Source organism: Apium graveolens, chromosome 4, assembly GCF_009905375.1.
Source record: "Apium graveolens cultivar Ventura chromosome 4, ASM990537v1, whole genome shotgun sequence".
In the NCBI taxonomy this organism is placed as follows: domain Eukaryota; kingdom Viridiplantae; phylum Streptophyta; class Magnoliopsida; order Apiales; family Apiaceae; genus Apium; species Apium graveolens.
Window position 1 is genome coordinate 203,170,320 of NC_133650.1, and position 26,377 is coordinate 203,196,696.

General features: G+C 36.6%; 1 protein-coding gene across 4 annotated transcripts; it reads right to left on the reverse strand.

Annotated features, from left to right (window-relative positions):
- Positions 1-1,228: 1,228 nt before the first annotated feature.
- On the reverse strand, positions 1,229-26,377 carry LOC141720562 (pentatricopeptide repeat-containing protein At5g06540-like). 4 transcript variants are annotated; one of them, XM_074523044.1, is made up of 7 exons: positions 24,704-26,377; positions 22,362-22,581; positions 21,644-21,867; positions 2,752-2,888; positions 1,882-2,532; positions 1,498-1,649; positions 1,229-1,345 (listed from the first exon to the last, which is right to left on the reverse strand). In XM_074523044.1, exon 1 carries the CDS (start codon positions 26,353-26,355, stop codon positions 24,775-24,777), a length of 1,581 nt encoding a protein of 526 aa, XP_074379145.1. In that variant the 5' UTR covers positions 26,356-26,377; the 3' UTR covers positions 1,229-1,345; positions 1,498-1,649; positions 1,882-2,532; positions 2,752-2,888; positions 21,644-21,867; positions 22,362-22,581; positions 24,704-24,774. The 4 variants fall into 4 exon arrangements, with proteins under 4 accessions (XP_074379145.1, XP_074379146.1, XP_074379148.1 ...); XM_074523045.1 differs by having other exon boundaries at positions 22,362-22,593; XM_074523047.1 differs by lacking the exons at positions 1,229-1,345; positions 1,498-1,649; positions 1,882-2,532; positions 2,752-2,888 and adding an exon at positions 3,375-3,777.

Genomic DNA, 26,377 nt, shown 5'->3' on the forward strand with positions numbered 1-26,377 from the left:
TTTTATTCCCGTATTAGCTGATCACTCAGAGCCTTCAGTTGGAGCGCCATCATCGGATCCACGTCATGTTATTCCACCAGCATTGGCTATTCTACCTCCACTTGTGTTGCAGCCCGTACCACTACAGGCTATTCCACCTCCAGGCATGAGGCCACCTGTCAGAGGACCCCCACCTGCTGATTCAGGCTTTACTGGTCATTCAGCCACAGGAGTACCTTCCCAGTTCTCTTCCTACCCTGTCCCATATTATCAGTTCGAGGCTTGCCTTATGGAGCAGCGATTCCTTCAGGGTCAGATTCAGGAGTTACTACATATTATGTGTACCAGAGAGGTTGGGAGTGGTGAGAGGTGACTCAGAGAGAGGCTACAGGCGTTTCGTAGGATAGCTACAGTGAGGATTGCTGAGGCTACACATGAGGACATCATCCCTGATTTCTTAGTGGAATGGGCTAAGTGGGTTCTAGAAGAGCTTGAGGAGATTGGAGGTCCAGACCTGCACTACTAGAAAAAGTAGAATAGACATCGGCTAAAAACCGATTTCTATGAACAAAAAAATCCGATGTCTTCGTGGGTGATGTTAAAGACCCCCCATTTAACATTGGTTTTAAACTGATGTTAAATAAGACGTATAACATCAGTTTTTAAAGATGTTAAATTTCTAGTGCATATCTAATCTTCATATATTATGATAATATGATATTTTTATCAATTTAAACATATGTGAGATAAGCAAAATATTTCAATTTACCCATTAAACTGATGTTAGTAATACCAGTAACAACGGTTTTCAAGATAAACCGATGTAAACATAACTTTTGACATCGGTTCTTTATTTCTAACCGATATCTATTGGTGGCAAACCGATGTCTATAAAGCTTAATAACATCGGTTTTCTATTTTAAAATAATTTTTGTGTTGTAGTATTTAACATCGGTTTTAATCGGTATTACATCAGTTTTGTATTTTATAAAAAATTCTATAGTTTTAAATTAAATCATTTTTAATTGAAATAAACGGTGTGAAAAAACGTTGTTTAAACATAATATAATCAAAACCAACACTAAACTTCAACACCAATATATCCAAACATAGTATTAGCTACTACACAGTTTCATCTAAACCAAACATCAACTACTAGTAAACATTCATCCATAATTTTTTATAATTATACAGAAGATTTGCTTCAAGAAGAAAATCTCCCAGCTGCTTTGTTGTTTGAGAAGCATCCTGGAAATTGACCAAGCTGTTCATAGTCTCGCTTAAGTTGGAACTGATGTTCAAACCCCTCTCTCGAGTTCTTCGAGAGCCTATTCACAACCACATCCTGCCCTTCTTCCAAAATAACCTGCAAACCAATGTCTATTATATACACTATTCTGATAAAAGGAATTTGAGATTGCTTTTATTTTTTTTATGTAAAGTTAGCAGGAGTAGTCATGTTTGATGTTTCTGGTGCGACACTGCAGATTATTACATCCCTGGATAATGAATACTCACCTTGTATACAGTACCAAAACCGCCTTTGCCAAGCTTGTTGGAGAAATTACCAGTTGCCTTTGCAATTTGTATGAAATCAAGTAAAGATAACTCCAAATATTGCCTCATATTTCTGCTAGCGGTATCACTCGTTACATTTGATTATGGTATTTCTGCATAAGTGAGAAGGCAATGCTAACAGTGAGCCAACTTTACAGTTATGTTTAAATAAGTGAGAAGGCAATGTCATTAAATTGGTGCAGACTCTTACTCGAAACAAGTAGTTTTCTAGGGATAGAGATAAATTTTGTCCATTTTCAAATACCATATCAACAGTTGGAAAGAATTTTGGCAATTTGTACTTACATCAAAGGATTATATGCTTCTAAATGTAAAGAGACAAACCTATGACCGTCACCATCACTGTGCAAGTCAAAACCAAATAAACAATCATCCTCAATAGCACAAGCCTGCAAAGTACTTCTAACATCAGTATAAATGCAAGCATTATTTACACGATATTGTATAATCAACAAAAGCATTACTTATAGAGTTATATCTGAAGCAAGCTGGAGTTTGGTAATTGATCAGCATACAAAAGATGACATGTATGAATCTGACAAGCTAACATAAAAAAAACTATTATGACATTCCAGTGTTCTTGACCAAATAATTATTCGGATTATCATTTAACTTGATTTAAAAGAGTCGTCATTTTAGATAAAGATGTTGTTATTCCGCACAGGTGGATCTAAATGGAGGACCGTGGGGGATGCGCTTGTTGGTGCTGCTTAGTCTCAGCAGCTTCCTTAAAGGGTGAGAACTTCCTTCACACCTATTAAATGAGCATCATTCCCCTACAATCTCCCTTTTAACACGTCCGACCTATACCGTGTGACTCACACATTGGGGCTCAGCAGCCACTCCCCTTGCGATGTGATCGTGCTCCCCCTTAGGCCTACTGGACCCTGAAACAAGACCTAAAATAAATCTGCTACAAGCAGTTGTTATATCATAAGCCAGTGGAGTCTTTTTGCAGCCAAGTGCTTTTGGGATCTAATAGTCAATACAAAAAGAAACATAATGAAGCATTAGCAAGCTAAAATTATATGAATCAGGAAAAGTTTATAAACACGAGAGTCATTTATTTATCTTTCTTAAAAAAATCCTTGGCTAAAAACTTGTGTCTTTCTGAGCTAAAACAATTTGTTTACTATATAAGGTTCATAAGTTCCCTGACTTGTGCCCAAACTGATCTAAATCTGCAAATAATACCTGAGTAGCGCTTCCAAACAGATTCTCAGGTGTCGACGAACATAATAAGACTAGGTCTACGTCATCAGGATTAACTTATGTCATCTCAAGAGCTTTCTTTGCTGCTTCCGCAGCTAGACCAACTAAGCTTTCTTTTCCTGAGAGGTTTACATATCAGATTAAGAGAATTATGTACTTGTGGTTAGTGTATAATTTTCTTGTGAAATATGGTTTTGTGAAGCTAAAAGATCAATCAATGCACAAATAGCAATAAACATCCACAAAGTTAGCTGACCTAAAATTACATGCTTGGGCATCTTATCACCTTGTACACAGTTTTACATAAAAATTGGTCAAATAGTTTCGTTACCAACTATTTTACTTCTATAAGCAACTTCTAGTCATTTTTAAGATGATCACCAAACATATGGAGAAATGGTAGCAAGATACCCTCATAGTAAGCTAGCGAGGAAGAAAGAAACTACATTTTGATTATGTCCTTCAACATGAAAAATTTAGAAATGAACCAAATTCAAGATAATAATATGTAATGGAAGCCTAAAATCCTCGTAGATGCACCATCACTTGAAAACACAAACCCTCTATTAATAGACTTGATATCATAAACAGATACAACAAGACCCAAATTAGCAACAACCTGTCAGAAACACATTCATCACTCATTGAGGCATTTACTCAAACATGTAGACTATATATATATACACACATATATACTCAAACATGTAGCTACAGGTTTGTTAGCTTCGAATATAAATCATTTGCGTCTGGTAGTTTTTAGGCTTCTTAACCTGTTATCTTGCTGATAATACAAACCTGAACACTGGCTTCCAAAACTGAAGGAGTGTTAGGGGTATCAGAGCTGGCACTCTTGTACCTCTCTAAGAAACACAATAGTAAACTCATACAAATATACTCAATAAGGCATTAGTTGGGAGGCTAAGAAGCATATTGAGGTAGTATATTCCTATTAAGGACCTCCTTCTGTCGGAATCACAAGCGAGGTGTATCTGTAGATAAATTAACAGCCTGGAAATCCATAACAAAAAACGAATTCATAACAATGCTCAAGAATATTAAAAACAATTAAAATATTGAAAAATTACCCAATGTAGAACACTACTGAAAACGATTAAAAACATGAAAAATTGCACAACTTATATTAACATGCTCAATGTATTATGCATAATAAGAACAATCACTCGACTAATTAAAAATTAAAAAATTAGGTTTTCAAATTGAAACCCCCAATTCTAAATTAGGGTTTAAAACTTACTTAATTCAAGCTTTAACCTCCAACTCAGACTTGAACCCCGACTTAAACTTGAACTCCGACTTAAACTTGAACTCCGACTTAAACTTCGACTTATCTTTAAACAGACAACACAGAGAGATATGAGAGCAGAGAGAGAGATAAGAGCCCAGAGAGAGAGAGAAGACAACACAAGGGAGAGACAACATTCCACACAGAGAGATAGCATATTGAGAGAGTGGTGGGTGTTCTTGGATGAGAGCACAGAAGAGTGAGAGACGAGAGAGGGGACTTTTTGTTTTAATGTTACGATCTGTGTTTTATGTTTTATGATTTTGATTTTAATTTTTAATTTTTTTTAACTAAAAAGAGGGGAACATTTGGTTGAAAAGAGGGGGGAATTTTTCTAAGGCAAAAAATAAGGGGGAAATCTTTAAGAGGGAATGAATTATTTGGTTAAGGGGGGGAAATGGGGAAGGCGCCCTGATTAAATTTTTTAAAACAGACTTTTAACATCGGTTGGGCTAAAACACTGATGTTTATAAACACAAAAGACATCGCTTGCTCAAAACTGATATCTAAAACACCTTTTACATCGGTGCAATAAGCAACCGATGTCTTTGAAGTGATGTCTATTCTACTTTTTCTAGTAGTGCTGCCATGAATCAGAGATCCAGAGATAGAGATGCGGAGCAGTGTTGTTGTGGTTATAGAGTATGTATAGTAGTGTGTAGTGTGTATCAGTAAGCTTTTGAGTTGTATCTATAGACTAGCTATGTTGACTAGTGAGTAGGTTGTTGTACCCTTTTGCTTTTACTTTCGAAGCGTCTTTACGCTTGTACTACCAAAACCTTTTGATCTATATATATTATTACCTTTTTCCTTTCCAGCACTGTCATTTACTTTATTGCACCTATTTTACTTTACCTTATTTATTACACCAGTTATACCCGTGATACCATGTACCCTGTTTTTCATAACTATTTATATTCTGTAAAGAAGCATGCAATTTACTTAGTTATAACTGTTTTCAAAAAGGAGATATTTTTGTTGTACAAAACTTTTCTTTTCTACAAAGAATTTGGTTTAAAAGCTAAATAAGTTGTTTGATTCTTTACAGAAAAATGCCTCCCGGAAGAAATACCCGCACCAACACCCAGAATGAAGAAACCAACAGCAACAACAATAACAACCAAGATGATACAAACCCGAATGTGAACCCAGGACCTATAGACCCAGCAATAGCCCAAATTCTTCAAATCTTGGCCCAACAAACAGTTCACCTGGCACAACAACAACAAAGGCAGACCAATCCCCAGGTAACCTTCAAAACTTTTTAGGCGATAAACCCACCAGAATTCAAGGGTTCCTTAGAGCCGATTGAAGCAAATGTTTGGTTAAAGGAAATAGAGAAGGCGTTTGCCTTAGTGAAAGTGAAAGAGGAGCAGAAAGTTGAGTTTGCAAGTTACTATCTGAAGAATGAGGCCACCTATTGGTGGGAGATGGTGAAGATATTGGAAGGTACAGATGCTATTACTTGGGAGAGGTTTAAGAAATTGTTTCTAGAAAAGTATTTTCCTCAGTTTGTCCAAGATCAGATGGAGCTGAAGTTTTTAGAATTGAAGCAAGGGAATATGTCGGTGGCAGATTATGAAAGTAAGTTTGAAGAATTGTCAAGGTATGTGCCGTCGTATGTGGATACTGACAGGAAGAAAGCTAAGAGATTTCAGCAAGGCTTGAAGCCATGGATCAGAGGGAAGGTAGCTATTTTTGAGTTGGAAACCTATGCAGGAGTGGTACAGAAGGCCATGATCGCGGAGACAGAAAGTGAGATGTCACAGAAGGAGGAGGAGAAGGAAAGTAAGAAAAAGAGATTTGAAGGTAATGAAGGTCAGCCACAACCAGGGAAGTTTCCAAATGTTAAGAAAGGCAAGTTTCAGCCAGGGAGAAATTTTAATTTCAAGAGACAAAATTGTAATAACCCCAAAATTTTCAACTTTTTGTAACCCTTGTGAATAGTGTTTTAGCTGAATGAAGAAACTTTTCACGCCACACTATGTGGGGGTTCTGTTATGGATATTCTGGGATATTATTAGTACTCTATGAAGTATATAAGTGTATGTAAAGATCGTCAGAATCCAATTCCGAACACTTTGGTTTTTCCCGGAAATCCACAAGATACTGAGATAATTGAGTATAAGGTAACAGGATAAAAAGGATTTAAATTAAAGAATTATAATAGAGGATCATAAAAAGGAATATAATGTATTGAGAAAGGTTAAGGGAACCTAAGTAATAAGATCCCGGGTATGATCCTTCAAACGATAAACGAGAACGAAAGTTAAGCGAACCGTATAACAGATCAACGGTCATTAGGCAAACGATTAGGAAGTTAATCAAAGGGATTAGTGGGAATGATGTCATCCAACCAATAGAAAGAGGACAAGGAAGGGAGGATGACATCATGAGGATGACATAAGCATGACATGGGAAGGAAGGAGGTGTGGTGGCTTTGTAACCACACAAATTCAAGGGCAAGAAGGTAATTGACTAAATCAAATACAAAAACCAAGCAACCAAGCCAAGTAAATTCATTCTTCATCAAAAATCAAAAAGAACCAAGGCTTGTTCTTGAGAAGCTCTCGGCTTTTTACTATTCATTAGGCAAGAAATTTCAAAATTTCAAGATCCAAGCTTCCTAAATTGGTGAGTAAATTCTCTAATCATCTTCATGCTTAGTTAGGGCTATATCATGAGTTTAAGCCATTAATTCCTTCTCAATCTTCTTCATTTAATCAAAGAAGAAGACTATGAATAGTGTTTTCAAGTTTTTAACTTGAAGTTTTTCTTGTTTTTCTTGAAGATCCAAGCTTTCCTAAGACTTCTCAAAGCTTCTTAAGGCTTCCTAGCTCCTCCCACCACTTCAAGGAAGGTATACCATCTCCAAACCCTAGATTCCTATATATTATAAGATGATTTTGATTAGTAGGATGATATTGTAGCTTGTTGTTGTGATTAGAGTTTGGGATTTGAAATGGTAGTGAAATGGAATGGTAAATGTTGAGGTTTTGATGAAAAGAACTTAAGTATGGTTAAATTAAGCTTAGGCATAAGTATAAATGATTAAATTGAATTGGTTGGGGTTGTTATGATGTGATAAGGATGGATGTTGGTTGTATGTTGGATTTGAGGTTGAATTGGGAGGGTTTTGAATGGTTTAAAATATTGGAAATCGCGTAAACATAGCCGTCGTAACGTCCGATTTTCTTTGGACTGTTTTTGTGCATAGCATTAGGACCCGAGAACCCCCTGCTAGAATATGACCACTGCCATGTTTAGATAGCTCATGTTATGAGCTTCGTTTTGATATGTAGTTCGTTCGATTTCGATGCACGGTTTAGGAGAAACGACCGTTTCAAGTAACGGCGTTTCGCGAACAAAACTTTTTCCCTCGCCTTACTTTGAAACATAGGTTAAAGACCAAAAAGGGTTAATTAATGTATGAAACATTTATGGTAAGTGTGTTAGGCAGTTGGTAAGACACTCGCGAAGGAATCGCTTTAAAACTCGTAAAGGTTAAATTATTAAAAATGGTGGAGCCGAGGGTACCCGAGTGACTTAAGCGAATCAGTGAGCGCAAAACAAGCGTTAGAATCTAAGTTAGTTAAAGTATAGATTTACAAGTGACTTTGGTTTAATTCCAACTTACTTGTTGTTTATAGGTTATCAGACTCGTCCCGAGCCTTTCTCGCCCCCAAGTCGCTCAGGCAAGTTTTCTACCCGTTATAACTGTTGTGGTGATGAGTATATGTATTTGCATTATCTTGCGATAGATGCATGCTGGTTAATTAGCAAATGTTGTTATATATTGAAGCATGCTGCTATGGTATATATATATATGCATGCCTGTTTCGTATTCTTTCCATATATAATTGTTGATAATACCTATGCTAGAGGATAGCGGTAATTTGCATACACCCTTAGTATAGGGACCCAAAGGTGGAAATATTTTCTAAAACCGGGAGTCGAGGATCCCGAGTAGATTTTGTATATATGGATATATATATATATACTTATATATATATGGTCATAGTTTTCAAAACTATTAATCGAATAAGGTTTATTCGATTACTTTAACTTTATTTTATTATTGAATATTATTTCGAATATTATTCGAGGGCTTATGACTCTTTTATATTATTTATTGAATATTTTTTGAATATTCATTCGAGGGCTTATGACTCAGTTTATATTATTTAATGAATATTATTTGAATATTCATTTGAGGATCTATGACTCCGATTATTTGCTGAGGTTTATTCTTTATTTTATTAAAGAATAAGGTGTCAATAATCAAACTTATTTTCGATTATTCAAATAAAGATAGTACTTTCATATAAGTATATCTTTGGTTATTTAATACTCGTTTCAAGTATAAGTTTTAATACTTCTACTTCAATTATTTTTATAAAGATTATTCTTTATGGGAATATTATTTTAATAATAATATTCAGTCATTTTCTAAATATTCTGGGGACTGATTTACTTCATTAAATCAGCTTTACTCCAAACACTCTATAAAGTGTTTTCGAGTCTTCAAAATGATTTTTAAAAGTTAGAGCGGATCCCAAAACTCATTTTTATATTTAAGATCTTCCTTTTTAAGGGGATTTAAATACTCGCTCAAAACCTGAGGGATCCGGCTCTGTGGTGTATTTTATATTCGCAACACGGTTGCAGTTTTGGTAAATGAATTGATTACTTACCCAACGTTCGGGAAGTAAGTCCATCTATTGAGTCGGCATAAGCAACATGGGCTCAGTGGGCGTCCATGATAGTGTAAGTGGCTCAGTGGGAGTCCATCAAATGCATAAGTGGCTGAGTGGCAGTCCAGCATAAGGTCCTATTGAGACCAGGGTGATGACCAGTGGGGAATTCGTCCATCTACTAGTAGAAAAGGTTACTTATGGGTATCTTTGCCTGATCAGCAAGATATCTGGTTTATGCCAAAATTCTTTTCCTTTCCAAACTTATTGGATATTGCAATTCTGTTCATACTTTACATGACAGAGGTTTTCAGGAAATTGTATAAAGAAGATGTATATGTGGATATATATATATATATCAGAACTTAATGAAGTATATCATGACTTCATTTCCTTTAATAATATTTCAAAGATTTAATCTATTCAAATCTTATTTTGTAGTCTCATCTATGTGATGAACTGTTGAAAACTCTTTATACTTTGAACAGTGGTAGTTCAAGTAGCTTTATAGATGATATAAGTGTAGTGAAGTATTTGGTAACTTCATTCCTTGTTTTTACTTATATCTAGTAAGTAATTATCTTACACTTGATAAAAGATTTTAGTAAGTATCCATTTAGATACTTATATTATTGTTATCACTATATATTATCTTGCGAGCTGTAAGGCTCACTCTTGCTTTATTTCTTCATCACACAACAACAGTTAGGAAAGATGGCTAGACTCCAGCAGACCCAGCGCAAGCGCGTGGGAAGCGTCTCGCGTCTTCCCGATGATGTTGTAGCTGCTATAGCTGCAGAGGTAGATCTATTGTAGATCAGACCATCTACTTTTGAGAATCAATTATATATAATTATAACTTGTGGCAGATAATGACAATTAACTGTAAATTTATCAAGTAATCGTTTTGGGTTGTAATAACTTTTAAATTGTGGACTCAAAGACTTGTACTTATTTCAATTTCATCTTTGAGACTATAACGGGTTGTGGTGTGTGTTAGTGTGGGGTCACAGCATAAGGTTATTATTATTAATTAAGTGAAGTGATATTGTGGAAAGAAAGACCGTGACAACCCGGATCCCCGACCCCGGATCTGGGGGTGTTACAGAATTGGTATCAGAGCCAAGCGTTATAAACCTCAGAGATGATGCGTCGATATAATAACAAACTTACAAAGATAATAAGAACTCTTGCCAAGTTCATGGTCGGACTACTTAAAGTAGTGCTGACAGTTAAAACCCTTACGGGAACCCTTATAAGTATCATGATAGTAACTTAGCTCGTTTAATGTGTAGGCGCCTGAGATAGAGGACCCTGAGATGTTTGAGCGTGAGCATGATGAGGCATTGCTAGATGTTGAGGATCAGGAGGAGCCTGAGATGGAGGAGGATGAGGAGGACCCCTCAGAGGAGCCTGAGACGGAGGTCATTGCTATTTCAGATGAGGAGGACCCCTCAGAGGAGTCAGAGACAGAGGTTATTGCTGTCTCAGATGAGGAGGACCCGGATGAGGTCCCAGTAGCTGAGGAGCGTGTTGGACCTATGGTAGTGTATGCTGGTATCCCATTACCCACACTTCCGGTGGTCAGAGCCCCTACCCCTCCACCACTATCTTGGATTCCTGATGATGACAGCTCAGAGACCCATACTTCCGAGCCTAGGCAGACCGAGGAGGCACCCTCAGCGGCTCCGGATTCACCACCTCTTGACCCTGCCCACAGGCAGTCTTCGTTAGCACATGGATATGTTCAGGATGTTCTGAGGACCCGAGTGGCTGTTGCCGAGGGCCGACTAGATGAGGCCAGGAGGGAGTTGGATGCAGAGAGGGCGGGTAGGCGTACCCGAGCTTATGAGACTAGGGCTTCTATACCCCGATCCTTGAGGAGGGAGCTTACGGGGATAGAGCTCACATCCCGAGCGAGACTCAGATCTCTCCAGGGGGACAGGCATGGTAGGATCTCCAGGCGGCAGGCCGACTATATCTTCCGTCGTGCGATGGAAAGGGTTTGGGAGCTGACCCGCTCCGGTGTGTGATTCAGGATTGATGACGAAATAGTCTAGTTGTCTAGTTAGCCGAGGCCTTAGTAAGAGCCAATTTTCCGGGATAGTTGACTTGTATATAGCATCCCTTTTTCTGACTAGACAGATAGACTCTTGTGTATCACTTTTGGGACAGATGACTGTAGCACTGTTGTACTTTTGACCAGATCAAACTATGTATTTCTCGCATTATGTATATATTTGTTTCCTTTCGGTTCAGTTCCATAGTGACGGGATCACTGTTTTTATCATTATTATTACTGCACTTCGTATTAGAACTTTCTTAAAATAATAGAATTGCGATATACGTTCTCCCCATTATAAGAGCTGTGCAAGGCACAATGTTGTATATGATTGTGACCTAACGTTGAATTTTCCCAATAATTGTTTTTATTATTATCAGAATCATGCCGCCAAGAAAGATTGGAACTAGGGCGAACCCTGGATCTGAGGACCAGGGAAACCATAATCAGGACAATAGAAACCAAGAACACAGTGAAGAGGAAGATGAGGATTATGTGGAACAGGATGACTCCCTGTATGAAGAGGAGGAGGAAACATATGATGTTGAGGGATTTGAGATAGAGGCTGAAGAAGGTTAAACCGAGGTTGAGCAACCAGTACCAAACCCAGACATGGATCCCATGAGCCAGTTCATGCAACTCCTAAGGCAGAATTTGGAACGTCAACCCAACCCACCCCCTCAACGAAATAACAATACTGTGGCAAACTCTTTCAGGGCTTTTAAGTCCCTTAAGCCCCCTGAGTTCCACGGATCAGCCGACCCAGTTGAGGCAAGGGCATGGTTAAAGGAAATGGAGAAATCTTTTGAGATTTTGAGTACCGATGAGGCACAGAAGACTGTATTTGCTACCTACCTTCTGAAAGGAGAAGCTAACTACTGGTGGGAGGCCAAGAAAAACATGGAGACAGATGCTATTATAACCTGGGAGAGATTTAGTCAGTTGTTTCTGGGAAAGTATTTCCTGAGGTTTATGGAAAACCAGATGGAGCTCAAGTTCTTGGAGCTAAAGCAGAATAACTTGTCTGTAGCAGAGTACGAGGCGAAATTTACTGAGTTATCAAGGTTTGTGCTGGAGTTTGTGAGCACCGAGGAAAAGAAAGCTAGGAGGTTTCAGCAGGGACTGAAAGCGTGGATTCAGAATAGGGTGGCAATCCTTGAGCTTACGGACTATGCCACTCTGGTGCAAAAGACAACGATTGTAGAAGTCGGAAGTGAACAGATGCAGAAGGAAAGAGAGAAGAAAGGAATAAAGAGGAAAAGTATGAGCACGGGTGGAGGTTCCGCAGGAAGGAGCTTCCCAACTAGATTTAATCGAGGAGCAGTGTCCCTACCAGGAAGGAACACTGGGTTTAAGCGGCCAATGAGTGTGAGTGTGAGCCAGGGCGGCCAGAAGTCAAGAATGTCCTATTCCAACCAGTCTCGACCCCCATTGCCAGCCTGTAACATATGTGTAAGGAATCACACTGGGGAGTGTAAAGGAAAGCCAGTAACCTGCTTTAAGTGCGGTCGGGAAGGCCACTATTCAACTAAGTGCCCATCATCAATCCCTGCCGTCATTCCAACCACCACTTGTCATCAGTGTGGACGCCCGGGTCATTGGAAGAGGGAATGCCCAATGAACAAACCAGCAGCTTCGGGAGCAAGCAGGGCTGCTTCTAATAAGCCACCTACTGCGAGGACTTTCAACATGACAGTCCAGGATGCTATGAAAGATACAGATGTGATAGCAGGTACCCTTTCTCTAAATTCAGTCAGTGCAAATGTTTTATTTGATTCGGGAGCAACTAAATCTTTTATATCAAAGGACCTTGCACGTAAGTTAAGACTTAAGGCTGAACCCTTGATAGAACCCTTGCAAGTAGAAATAGCCAATCAGGAAATTATTCCTGTTAACCAGATTCACCCCGCCTGTGAGATAGGCATAGGGGAGCAATCCTTTAGTGTTGATCTGATTCCTTTTAAATTAGGGGAGTTTGATGTAATTTTGGGAATGGACTGGCTATCTAGCAACGATGCTCAGATAGACTGTAAAGGGAAGAAAGTTAAGTTAAATGTCCCAGGGAAGAAAGAAGTTATATTTAGAGGAAAGAGGCAGACGCAGAAATTTTTGACTATGGCCCAGGCCAAAAGAATGCTACGAAAAGGAAGTGAGGCTTACCTAGCCTATGTGGTGGACACGCAGAAGGAGGTGCCCAACTTACAAGATATTCCAGTAGTCAACGAATTTGAAGATGTATTCCCACAAGACCTTCCGGGATTACCACCCGATAGAGTGATTGAATTTGCTATTGAGTTGGCCCCAGGGACGGCGCCAGTTTTAAAAGCACCTTACTGGTTAGCCCCGTTAGAAATGAAGGAATTAGCTATCCAATTGCAGGAACTCTTGGATAAGGGTATGATAAGACCCAGTGTGTCTCCATGGGGAGCACCAGTTTTATTTGTTAAGAAGAAAGATGGGAGCATGAGGCTGTGCATAGACTATCGAGAGTTGAACAAGCTAACCATAAAGAACAGGTACCCATTACCTAGAATAGACGATCTGTTCGACCAGCTAAAGGATGCTGTTTATTTTTCCAAGATCGACCTGAGAACTGGATATCACCAACTAAAGATTAAACCCGAAGATATTTCCAAGACAGCGTTCCGTACCAGGTATGGGCATTATGAGTTCTTGGTAATGTCCTTTGGATTAACCAACGCCCCAGCGGCTTTCATGGATTTAATGAATAGAGTATTTAAGAAGTACTTGGACAAATGTGTGATAGTTTTTATTGATGATATTTTGATCTACTCAAGGACTGAGACAGAACATGCAGAGCATTTGAGGATAGCTCTAGGGATACTCAGAGAGGAGCAGTTGTATGCCAAATTCTCGAAGTGTGAATTCTGGCGGAATGAAGTACAGTTTTTAGGACATGTGATAAATAAAGAAGGAGTATTGGTCGACCCCTCCAAGATAGAGGCGGTCTCAAATTGGGAAAGGCCAACCACACCCACAGAGGTAAGGAGTTTCATAGGATTGGCCGGCTACTATCGTAGATTTGTACAGGATTTTGCGAAGATCGCAGCCCCTTTGACACGACTTACTCGTAAGACAGAGAAGTTTGAATGGACGCAGAAATGTGAGAACAGTTTTGTAATAACCCCAATTTTTGGGAAATTTTGAAACCCTTATGAATAGTATTTTTGCTGAATGAGAAAACTTTTCATGCCACACTATATAGGGGTTCTAATATGGATATTCTGAGATTTTATTAGTACTTTATATGGGATATAAGTGTATGTAAAGATCGTCAGAATCCAAATCCGAATACTTTGATTTTTCCCGGAAATCCAATAGATACGGAAAGAATTGAGTATAAGGTAACAGGATAAAAGGATTTAAATTAAAGGATTATAATAGAGGATCATAAAAAGGAATATAATGTATTGAGAAAGGTTAAGGGAACCTAAGTAATAAGATCCCGGGTATGATCCCTCAAACGATAAACGAAAACGAAAGTTAAGCGAACAGTATAACAGATCAGCGGTCATTAGGCAAACAATTAGGAAGTTAATCAAAGGGATTAGAGAGGATGATGTCACCCAACCAATGAGAAGAGGACAAGGAGGGGAGGATGACATCATGAGGATGACACAAGCATGACATGGGAAGGAAAGAGATGTGGTGGCTTTTTAACCACACAAAATCAAGGGCAACTAGGTAATTTACTAAAATAAACACAAAAATCAAACCAACCAAGCCAAGCAAATCATTTTTCATCAAAATCAAAAAGAAACCAAGGCATTGTTCTTCATGCTCTCGGCCAAAACAGAACCAGCACACTAAAACTGCTGTATCTCCTTCATTTCTCACTCAAATATTGTGTTCTATAGCTCATTGAAAAGGTATTGAGATGACCTACAACTCTTGTTCACAAGTCTCGTCCAAATAATTATGCTAAGACCCTCATTTTTACAGTTCTTTAAATCGGACTTTTAGAAACTTCAAAGCCTAACTTTGTGTTCTTGATTTCTTTGGAAAGATCAAGCTTGTAGGAGGCTCCCTAAGGCTTCCTAGCAACTTAACACCTCCCAAGGAAGGTATAAACTTCAAACCCTAGCCTTTACTTTATTTGTTAGTAAGTTTAATGGTTGGTTTTGTGAAATGAGAAGCATGGATTGTGATTATTAGTAGTTTGGTTTGATTTGGAAGTGTTTTGGTAATTGAACCTTGATTATAGTTCATAGGTCTTGATTGTGGTTGTTTGAGTTGAAAACCTTGGAGATTATGGACTGATGTGGTATGGTTTCGGTGAAGTTTTGTTGTATTGATGGTTATGAGTTGGTTGGTGGTTAATTGGAGTAGTTTAAACATTGGTAATCGCGTAAACATAGCCGTCGTAATGTCCAATTTACTTTAGACTGCTTTTGTTCATAACATTTGGACCCGAGAACTCCCTGCTAGATTATGACCATTTCCATGTTTAGATAGTTCATGTTACGAGTTTCGTTTTGATATGTAGTTCATTTGATTCCGATGTACGGTTTAGGAGAAACGACCGTTTCAAGTAACGGCGTTTCGCGAACGAATCATTTCCCCTCGCCTTACTTTGAAACATAGGTTAAAGACCAAAAAGGGTTAATTAATGTATGAAACAATTATGGTAAGAGTGTTAGGCAGTTGGTAAGACACTCGCGAAGGAATCGCTTTAAAACTCATAATGGTTAATTTATTAAAAATGGTGGAGCCGAGGGTACTCGAGTGACTTAAGAGAATCAATAAGCGCAAAACAAGCGTTAGAGTCTAAGTTAGTTAAAGTATAGATTTACAAGTGACTTTGGTTTAATTCCAACTTACTTATTGTTTATAGGTTACCAGACTCGTCCCGAGCCTTTTATCACCCCAAGTCGCTCAGGCAAGTTTTCTACCCGTTATAACTGTTGTTGTGATGAATATATGTATTTGCATTATCTTGCGATAGATGCATGTTGGTTAATTAGCAAATGATGCAATATATTGAAGCATACTGCTATGGTATATATATATATGCATGCCTGTTTCGCATTCTTTCCATATATATTTGTTGATTCAGTTGATAATACCTATGCCAGAGGATAGCGGTAATTTGCATATACCCTTAGTACAGGGACCCAAAGGTGAAAATATTTTCTAAAACCGGGAGTCGAGGATCCCGAGTAGATTTTGTATATATGGATATAAATATATATATATATACTTATATATATATATGGTCATAGTTTTCAAAACTATTAATCGAATAAGGTTTATTCGATAACTTTAACTTTATTTTATTATTGAATATTATTTTGAATATTCATTCGGGGACTTATGACTCCTTTTATTTATTTATCTGAATATTATTTGAATATTCATTCGAGGGCTTATGACCCTTTTATTTATTTATCTGAATATTATTTGAATATTCAATCGAGGGCTTATGACTCTTTTATATTATTTATTGAATATTATTTGAATATTCATTCGAGGGCTTATGACTCAGTTTATATTATTTAATGAATATTATTTGAATATTCATTTGAGGATCTATGACTCCGATTATTTGCTGAGGTATATTCTTTATTTTATTAAAGAATAAGGTGTCAATAATCAAACTTATTTTCGATTATTCAAATAAAGATAGTACTTTCATATAAGTATATCTTTGGTTATTTAATGCTCGTTTCAAGTATAAGTTTTAATACTTCTACTTCAATTATTTTTATAAAGATTATTCTTTATGGGAATATTATTTAAATAATAATATTCAGTCATTTTCTAAATATTCTGGGGACTGATTTACTTCATTAAATCAGCTTTACTCCAAACACTCTATAAAGTGTTTTCGAGTCTTCAAAATGATTTTTAAAAGTTAGAGCGGATCCCAAAACTCATTTTTATATTTAAGATCTTCCTTTTTAAGGGGATTTAAATACTCGCTCAAAACCTGAGGGATCCGGCTCTATGGTGTATTTTATATTCGCAACAAGGTTGCAGTTTTGGTAAATGAATTGATTACTTACCCAATGTTCGGGAAGTAAGTCCATCTATTGAGTCGGCATAAGCAACATGGGCTCAGTGGGCGTCCATGATAGTGTAAGTGGCTCAGTGGGAGTCCATCAAATGCATAAGTGGCTGAGTGGCAGTCCAGCATAAGGTCCTATTGCGACCAGGGTGATGACCAGTGGGGAATTCGTCCATCTACTAGTAGAAAAGGTTACTTATGGGTATCTTTGCCTGATCAACAAGATATCTGGTTTATGCCAAATTCTTTTCCTTTCCAAATTTATTGGATATTGCAATTCTGTTCATACTTTACATCACAGAGGTTTTCAGGAAATGTATAAAGAAGATGTATATGTGGATATATATATATATATATATCAGAACTAAATGAAGTATATCATAATTTCATTTCCTTTAATAATATTTCAAAGATTTAATCTATTCAAATCTTGTCTGGTAGTCTCATCTATGTGATGAACTGTTGAAAGCTCATTATACTTTGAACAGTGGTAGTTCAAGTAGCTTTATAAATGATATAAGTATAGTGAAGTATTTGGTAACTTCATCCCTTGTTTTTACTTATATCTAGTAAGTAATTATCTTACTCATGATAAAAGATTCTAGTAAGTATCCATTTAGATACTTATATTATTGTTATCACTATATATTATCTTGCGAGCTGTAAGGCTTACTCTTGCTTTATTTCTTCATCACACAACAACAGTTAGGAAAGATGGCCAGACTCCAGCAGACCCAGCGCAAGCGCGTGGGAAGCGTCCCGCATCTTCCCGATGATGTTGTGGCTGCTATAGCTGCAGAGGTAGATCTATTGGTAGATCAGGCATTCTATTTTTGAGAATCAAATTATGTATAATTATAACTTGTGGCAGATAATGGCAATTAACTGTAAATTTATCAAGTAATCATTTTGGGTTGTAATAACTTTTAAATTATGGATTCAAAGACTTGTACTTATTTAAATTTCATCTCTGAGACTATAATGGGTTGTGGTGTGTGTTAGTGTGGGGTCACAGCATAAGGTTATTATTATTAATTAAGTGAAGTGATATTGTGGAAAGAAAGACCGTGACGACCCGGATCCCCGACCCCGGATCTGGGGGTGTTACAGAAGTGGTATCAGAGCTAAGCGTTATAAACCTCAGAGATGATGTGATGTTAAGATAATAAGTTCACAAAAATAATAAGAACTCTTGCCAAGTTCATAGTCGGGCTACCTAACGTAGTACTGACAGTTAAAACCCTTATGGGAACCCTTATAAATATCGTGATAGGAGCGTAGTTCGTTATCGTATATGGTAGCGGGACTCCGAACCCTGAAGTTGAGGAGCAACAACGCGATGATGTTTTATTACTAATTGGAGATCAGATTGTGGATCCGATAGAGTGTCCTAATGCAGGACCGGATGATGTTGATATTGAGGATTTAGCGGTTGAGGATGTTGTCCTAGAAGGGATAGTTGTTGAGGAGGATCCCATGGAGGATCCTGACAAGATTGGATAAAGGACCACTGATGAATTGATGACCATGGTTAGGTCGACTACCAGAGGTAGGATTGGCCGGTCACTACCGGAGGTTCGTTCAAGTTTGTAAAGATAGTAACCCCTTTAACGCGGCTTACTCGTAAGACTGAGAAGTTCGAATGGACAGAGAAATGCGAGAACAGCTTTCAAGAACTGAAGCAGAGGTTGGTGATGGCCCCTATGCTGGCATTGCCGGATGGAAAAGGAGATTTTGTGAAGTGTAGTGACGCTTCGCACAAGGGCTTAGGGTGCGTGCTTATGCAGCACGGTAAGGTATAAGGTAATCGCGTACATGTCAAGACAATTAAGGTAATATGAAATTCGATATCCCCGCCCATGAGCTTAGGCTCGTGGCAATAGTTTTACCCTAAAGATTGGAGGCACTACTTGTATGGAGAGAAGTGCGAGAATTACCTAAGCCATAAGTGCTCTAGTACATTTTCACGTAGAAAGAGCTCAACATATGCCAGAGGAGGCAGTTAGAGCTAATCAAGAATAATGATTGGGAGATTCTTTATCATTCGGGGAAAGCCAATGTGGTGGCTGATGCCCTTAGTAAAAAGGCGAGACTCAAGATGATAATGTCTTTGGGAGAGTTTATAAGAGATTTTGGAAATAGTAGTGAAGGTAACCGGAGCCGGTACCGAAAAGCTGTTTGAGATTGCAATAGAGACCGAATTATTGGAAAAGAGCATACGGTGCCAGAGAAAGATGATAAGGGAATAATGAGATATTCCTATAGAATTTGGGTTCCGAAAGTTCAAGAGCATAAGGATGAGAACTTAGATGAGAGCCATAGTTTGAGGAATAAGATTTAGATCTGGGACTACATCTACATTGTGAAGATGTAGTCCCAGATCGGATCCAAAAACTATACACGTATCCGGTTAAAATTCAAGTTTGTCACTACCTGTAAACTATACACGCTGGACCTGCTTTTATGGCCCCCCGTTGTCCGGACCCCGGTCCCTCACGTGAAGGTGAACCTTCAAAACTCAGAGCCACCTTAAAATAGTATACTACTGTACAGCTCAACTGTAGTGCCCACTACCCAACTTTGTCTTGCACACATTTGCCAATGCACACTTTGATTGTTAATATATTTAATTATATTAAATATAAAAATTTCATTGTATTAAAGTATTCATAAATACAAATCCAACAAAATCACTCATGATTATATTTTATATTATAAATTAAACATAAATTAATAGTCAATAGCTTACTATGAACAATATAAAAAGTCAATATAGAAATATTATTTTGGGAGGAAGGGAGTATGACTTTATGACAATACACGGGTATAGGTGTTCAAAGAATTCCAAACTTGAAATTCAATAGATTCTGAAAAAAATTTGAAAAATCCGATTCCAAAAAAAGTTTGTACTGGTTCGGTCATGCCCAGCCCGACCTGATTTTTTAAAAAATCTAAGCCCAATCTATTTTTAGAAAATCAAGTTTTTTAAGATTACCTTTTATGCATAATTACTGCTCAGTACAATGGTCCCTTTCAATTAAATTTGCCCTTTTTTCCTTTCTTCACAACTGGAATCTATATAAAAAAAATTAAAAACACCGGTTTGATATATATTTAGGACGGTGATTTATGCACACCCTTTATATATGTTTTAGACTAAAATGTCCCTTACTTCTTATATTTGAATTACAAATGAAATTTCATTAAAATTTATGAATAACATTGATATTTTTGTTAATATACAAACATGAATTATCTTTCTTAAATAATTTTTTTGGACTAAAATGTAGAAAAAAATGAATTTGTTATAAATAATAGTTTAAGGGCGGTGATTTATGCATACCCTAAATTTATTTATGCACACCCTTTATATGCTTTAGACTAAAATGACCCTCACTTCTTATATTTGAATTACAAATGAAATTTTATTAAAATTTATGAATAACATTGATATTTTTGTTAATATACAAACACGAGTTATCGTTCTTAAATAATTTTTTTGTACTAAAATGTAGAAAAAAATGAATTTGTTATAAATAATAGTTTAAACATTAAACCTTAATTACTAAAAGAAATATTTAATACTAATTTCGTATTGAAAAAACTTTCGTAACAAGAAATTATCGGAAAAAAATCATTTTTAAGTTATGTTCTTTCTATTTTGTCGTCTACGGAAATCTAATATATCCTAGTGCAACTTCTTAAAAAAAGGATTCATTTTTATGGATTATAATTTTTTTTGGTTGAGACTAGTAATATATAATTTGTAATTAAAATTTAATATTTAGACTTTTATTTACAAATAAATTAACGAAAAAAATAATTTGAGAAATATAATGCGGACCTGCATTTTATGATAAATATCAATAATTTTTTTAAATATTATAAATTTTCATTTTTAATATCAAAAAGGAGAATTGAAGGGCATTTTAGTCTAAAGCATGTGAATGGTGTGCATAAATAACTTTAGGGTGTGCATTTACTATCAATGAGAGAACTTAGAGCAAGTCCAATAAACTACTTATTCAAGCTCTGAAATTGAAATTTAAGGAATGAAGACCAAAAGTATGCTCCAACCCTGTTTTTGTGATTCCTTAAATCACTAAAATCATCCATTCACTCTTTATTTTTAAGAACTAGCACCATCTTTCCAAGGATCCTCTAACCATTATTTTATAATATATTATGGGGACCCCTATCACTTTCTCACTCTTTTACGTTATATTTTAATTGATTCAATGTACTTTTAATAGTAAAATATTTTATAAGGAACAAATTTAAGGTGTATTGTTGGAGACAAACATACTTTTTCATGTCTTAACTTACTAAAAGCTATTTTTTTTATAATATAGTTAAGGATTAAGTTAGCATACTGTTGTACTTGCTCTTAACTTGGTAAGATATTTTATCTAATATTATATTTAAGAGTGATTTAAGATACTTTTGTAAATACTACTAAACACATAACAATTATTAATAAGAAGAATATTTCATTATTAAAAGCTTATAGCGAATACAATCCAGCTAAACTAAACAGGCAACAATGATTAATAAATTTAAATTAAATAAAAAAGAGAAAACAATGATTAGTAAGAACAAGATTTCATGATTAGAAGGAACAAATGTAGGAGACAAAATCTTCATGACTTTTTGTCTCAAACATTATAGCAGTTCACTTCAATGTGCTTGGTTTAGCATGCAAAAGTAACTTAAATCACTCTTAAATATAATATTAGCATGCAAAAGTATTTTAAATCACTCTTAAATATAATATAAGTCAAACTTACAAGTAGTCGCCCATGAAATCAACTCCGGTGCCAACGATCAAGTAGCATCAAGTGATGCAAATCATTGCCCCGTGGGATCAGCCCATTTCAGTATCAGAATTAACCAACAAAATCAGAAACGTTATAGAGGAGAACAAACACTGTCTGATGGTCCCTTTAAGCCATTTCAGAACTCTCTGGAAAGCATTTAGATGATCTTCTATAGAAGTTTGGAGAAATTTGCTCTGATAAATAACAATACATGCGATCAGCTGTCGACATAATTTTATTATAATTTGCAAACTAAGCATCTTAATTGCTGGACAAAGCTTCTTTTTACGGTTCATAGGTAAAAGACAAAGGTTTTAAGCCAGAGCAACCATATGTGTCCTCGATGAACAAAGATAAGACCCGGGGATCTAAAATTTTCCAATTCCAAAAAATATTCCCTGACACTAAGATTCTTACCGCTAAAAGCAGAATTTATGTAAAGAAACAGATTGCAAGAGAAGGATGATTTATGCTATACATCATGCAAAGTAACGTAAGATGAGAGGATGATGGTGTCTGTGGGGGTCACTTGACTTGCTTCCACTGAATCACGTCTAGTAAATTAACATACCTAAGAGAGCAATTACATGCAAGTTAAGAATATTTTCTGTTCTTGTAATTTGTTGCTCCCATATCAACTATCCAACAATTGATATCTACAGCTAAAAAAAGTAAGAGGTAACCATACCGGATAATAGTCTTCTGGGTTGCAAGTTTATTTCTCAATCATATGGAACAGCCGAGTCATTTGAGCTTGCAACCGTTGGATAGATTCATGATGCCATCCGACTCTAGTGCTGAACTTCTAAGAAACGAATAGCTTCTCCACTATTCATATTTTGCTCGTGCAAATCATTCCTGATCAAATTGACCTTTTCGGGTCTGCCACACCATTGACAACCCCTGTCCTGTTTCATAAGCTGCTAGATTACGAAAAGGAAAAACATGAGGTTTTTAACACTCTATTTCTATGCCATGGCGTTTTACCCTGCCCCGTGTACAATAAATGTTTCTTTGCCTTTAAAATTTCTTTTGTTGTATGACTAAACATGTCCCCCTACAATTTCAAAATTATCCATATCAAACCAATATTTTTTGAGATAAATTAAGACTTTGTCTAACAAGTGATCCATGGACGTATAATTGTCTTTCATTTTCATCACTCTTTACCACTGCAAAAGACTGTAAAACTGCTGGTAACATCAGGAGTATCTGACCCATAATATCAGAATAAATAAAATCTAATTTCATGCATTATTTTTATTTCCAGTTTTGGTTCTTCAAAAGCCTTACCGGAATCCAGATGCAACCACCACAGACACGTAGGTGGTGTTTCTGATGCATATTCATCAGACTTTCCTTTTTATTTTTTTTTATAATTTGAGACCACTGAGGCTGATCATTGTTCTAGCTAATGTAAATCCATGAGTATATTGCAAATCTTGCCTCAGTCCCATCAATGGTGAAAAAATAGGGATATTCTTAATGGTACCATTGTGTTTTTGACTTTTACTATTGGTACCATTTTCAATGGTATCGGCTTTCCGAATATTACTGGTGGTACCACTCAGAATCCCTAATTGCAGAAATTAACACAAGACAAATATAGCAAAAAAGAAGACAATTAGAGAGAAGACAATAAGAATTAGACGATTGGAGATTAATATACCAAATTACTTGTTACTTGAGAAGAGGAAGAACATCGAATAACATTTATCTTGATCTTTATTTCAAAATATTTAGTAATAGTTATAAGGAGTTTCTTACTTTGACTGACGATAAGTGTATAAGATAAACAAGTTAAATACTTAGGTGCATCATGAGTAAGTCAAAAATACGCGAGGGAACCACATGAAAAAGTCAATACCACAATGGTAACATTGAGAATATCCCAAAAAAATATTCAACTTTTCTCAAAATAATAGAGCATCATTTACAAAACTCAAGTCATTACTCAGTCTTATCAGACACAACAATAGTTATCCAAGTTACAATCATGTCAATTACTCTCTCGCATTGGACAAACAGATGTTATTAAGATGAGGTAAATCATGACTACTATCTTATCCGTTTCGCAGATAAAGCTATGGACATTGATCCTTACCGCTTATTAGTTCTTAGACAGTTTCTATACCAGGCATATCATTGTTGTGCAAATATAATTAAAGTGAATTACTATCTAAAGGAGATGATACATATGCAAGGCTCCTCGAAATTTCATATAGATCTCAACAGAGAAAACTTTAACAAAAAATCATTATAGAAAGAATGATCAAATTAAGCTTGAAAAAATGAGGCAACTGAGCAGTAAAACTTCAGCTGAAAAAGACAACTAGAAAAAACAAAAACAGTGGTTGAGAGATGCAAGTACCAGGTTTTTTTGTTAGAAATGAATTAAGTACTTAGATAAGCTTACAGACTATACCCTCTATAACATGACATTTACTGAACTTGTCATAATTGGAAGAAAAAAGAAGAAGATAAAAGATAAGAGTTCTAATCCTATAACAGCCGAGTCCTTTGACTATTAAGTTGATCATAACTAACTTATATGACAGCTCAGGGACTAGAGGGTGAACGGTTTCATTGCCCGAAAGATCAATTTCATCATTAAGTTTACAATGTACGGGTGCCGTCAAAGTTATGCTATGCAAATGTGTCGTCCTCTAATCGTGTCCAAGATTACAGCAAACAATTTCCACTCTACTTTCAGAATCCCCCACAATGCTAATTACATGACTACAGAACTTCTTTATCTATTCATAAAATTGGAACCTTGTAATGCCCAAAGTACATAAACTTTATGCTTCATTTATTGAAAAGAATTCAATCAAGTATAAAAAGTATTTTTGAAGAAGACATACACTAATACTTCACAACTATGGTCCTATGTTTGTTCATATCATACCCTGAATTTTAGACTTATTTCCACAATGACACCTCATCTTTTATGTGTTACATTAGACTAACTAGGACAATATGTGTAGAGTGGATAGTTGTAATCTGTATATACAAAAAGAATCACAGTACCTCTTTATATATATAGGCATCGAGTTTTGCTACATGATGTGAATGGCCATCAACATCACTTCCAAATAATGCTATTCAAGAGTGCACATGACGCTAAACAAGGAACCAAGCATTCTGCAAATTTCTTGAGCTTGAGGATGAGAAAGATCACTAGCTACAAATTCTTCAACCACTCCATCTACCTCCAAAATGCTGCATCCGGGAGTTTTCTGTACTCGGGAATCCGAGATCAGCTTCCGCACTCCTTTAGCCTCATTTTCCCAACCAGCTTCCTTATAGATATTATAAGACAGCACATGTGTCCCAGAATCAGCTAATCCCATCTTAGCGAGTCTTTTCCATACTCCGTCACCGATTTCCACATTGCCATATATTCTACAAGCATTGAGTAAAGCTCCCCAAACATTGGCATCTCCTTCTCCAAAATCACCCATCCTATTGTCTATGAAACTCTTGGCCTCTTCTAGTCTACCAGCTCTTGCCAAAAGATCAACCATACATGCATGATGCTCGTACTTAGGTTCAACCCCGTATAAGGAATCCATTTGTTCAAACAACTCAAGTCCTTCGTCAACCAAACGGGCATGTGTACAAGCTGTGAACACAGCAACAAATGTTGTCTCGTTGGGTGGGGCTTCAGTCTTAACCATTTGATTAAATAGTTCTAGGGACTTTCTTGCGTCACCATTTATTGCACTTCCGGATATTATGGCATTCCATGAGGCAGAATCCTTAGCAGAAGTCCCTACAAAAACTGATAAAGCTAATTCTAGATAACCACACTTTGAGTACATATTAACCAAAGCAGTAGCTAGTATCGGATTAGAGTCAAGCTTGTTCTGCTTAGCATAGGAATGAATCCACATTCCTTGTCCCAATGCACCAAGATTAGCACAAGCTGTTGTAACACTCACAAGAACCGATTCATTCGGCCTCACACCCTCTCTCTGCATCAGTGAATACAAAGAAATCACTTCTCTAAACTCACTAACCGTGGAGTAAGCTGCCATCATTGTACTCCACGCAATCACATTTCTCTCAGGCATCTCATCAAACAAAGCTCTGGCATTCTCAACATCACCAATCTTACCATACCCATCAATCATCACAGTCCATAAAACCACATCTCTACTAGGCATTTCATCAAACAACACCCGGGCTGTTCGCAAATCAAGATTATTCGAATAAAATTCAATTAACGCACTACAAACGTAAGGATCATAAAAAACCCCAAAAATCACAACATGGGCATGCACCAAACAACCAACATTCCTACAATCTAGCATCGAACACGCCTTAATCAAAGGCGGAAAAGTATAATTATTCGGTAAAAACCCAGAACTCAACATATCTACATAACAAAGAATCGGGGGTACTGGTCTATTTCTTTGCACATTTCCTCTGATCATTGTATTAAACATGAAAGTATTCCGAAAAATGAGATTCCTAAAAATAGCATTGGCGTAATTAAAGAAGGAGTGATTGTTAGATGTTGAAGTTGCGGCGACGGATAAAATAGGGCCAATGGCAAATGGGGTTTGGTGTAAGATTGATTTGAGGAGGTAGGCATGTATTTGTTTGAGTTGGTTTAGGGTTTTGCAGGTTTTTGACAACGAAGCTATGCTTGTGTTTGTAACTGTTTTTTGAAACATTTCAAACTGCTGTTATAAATGG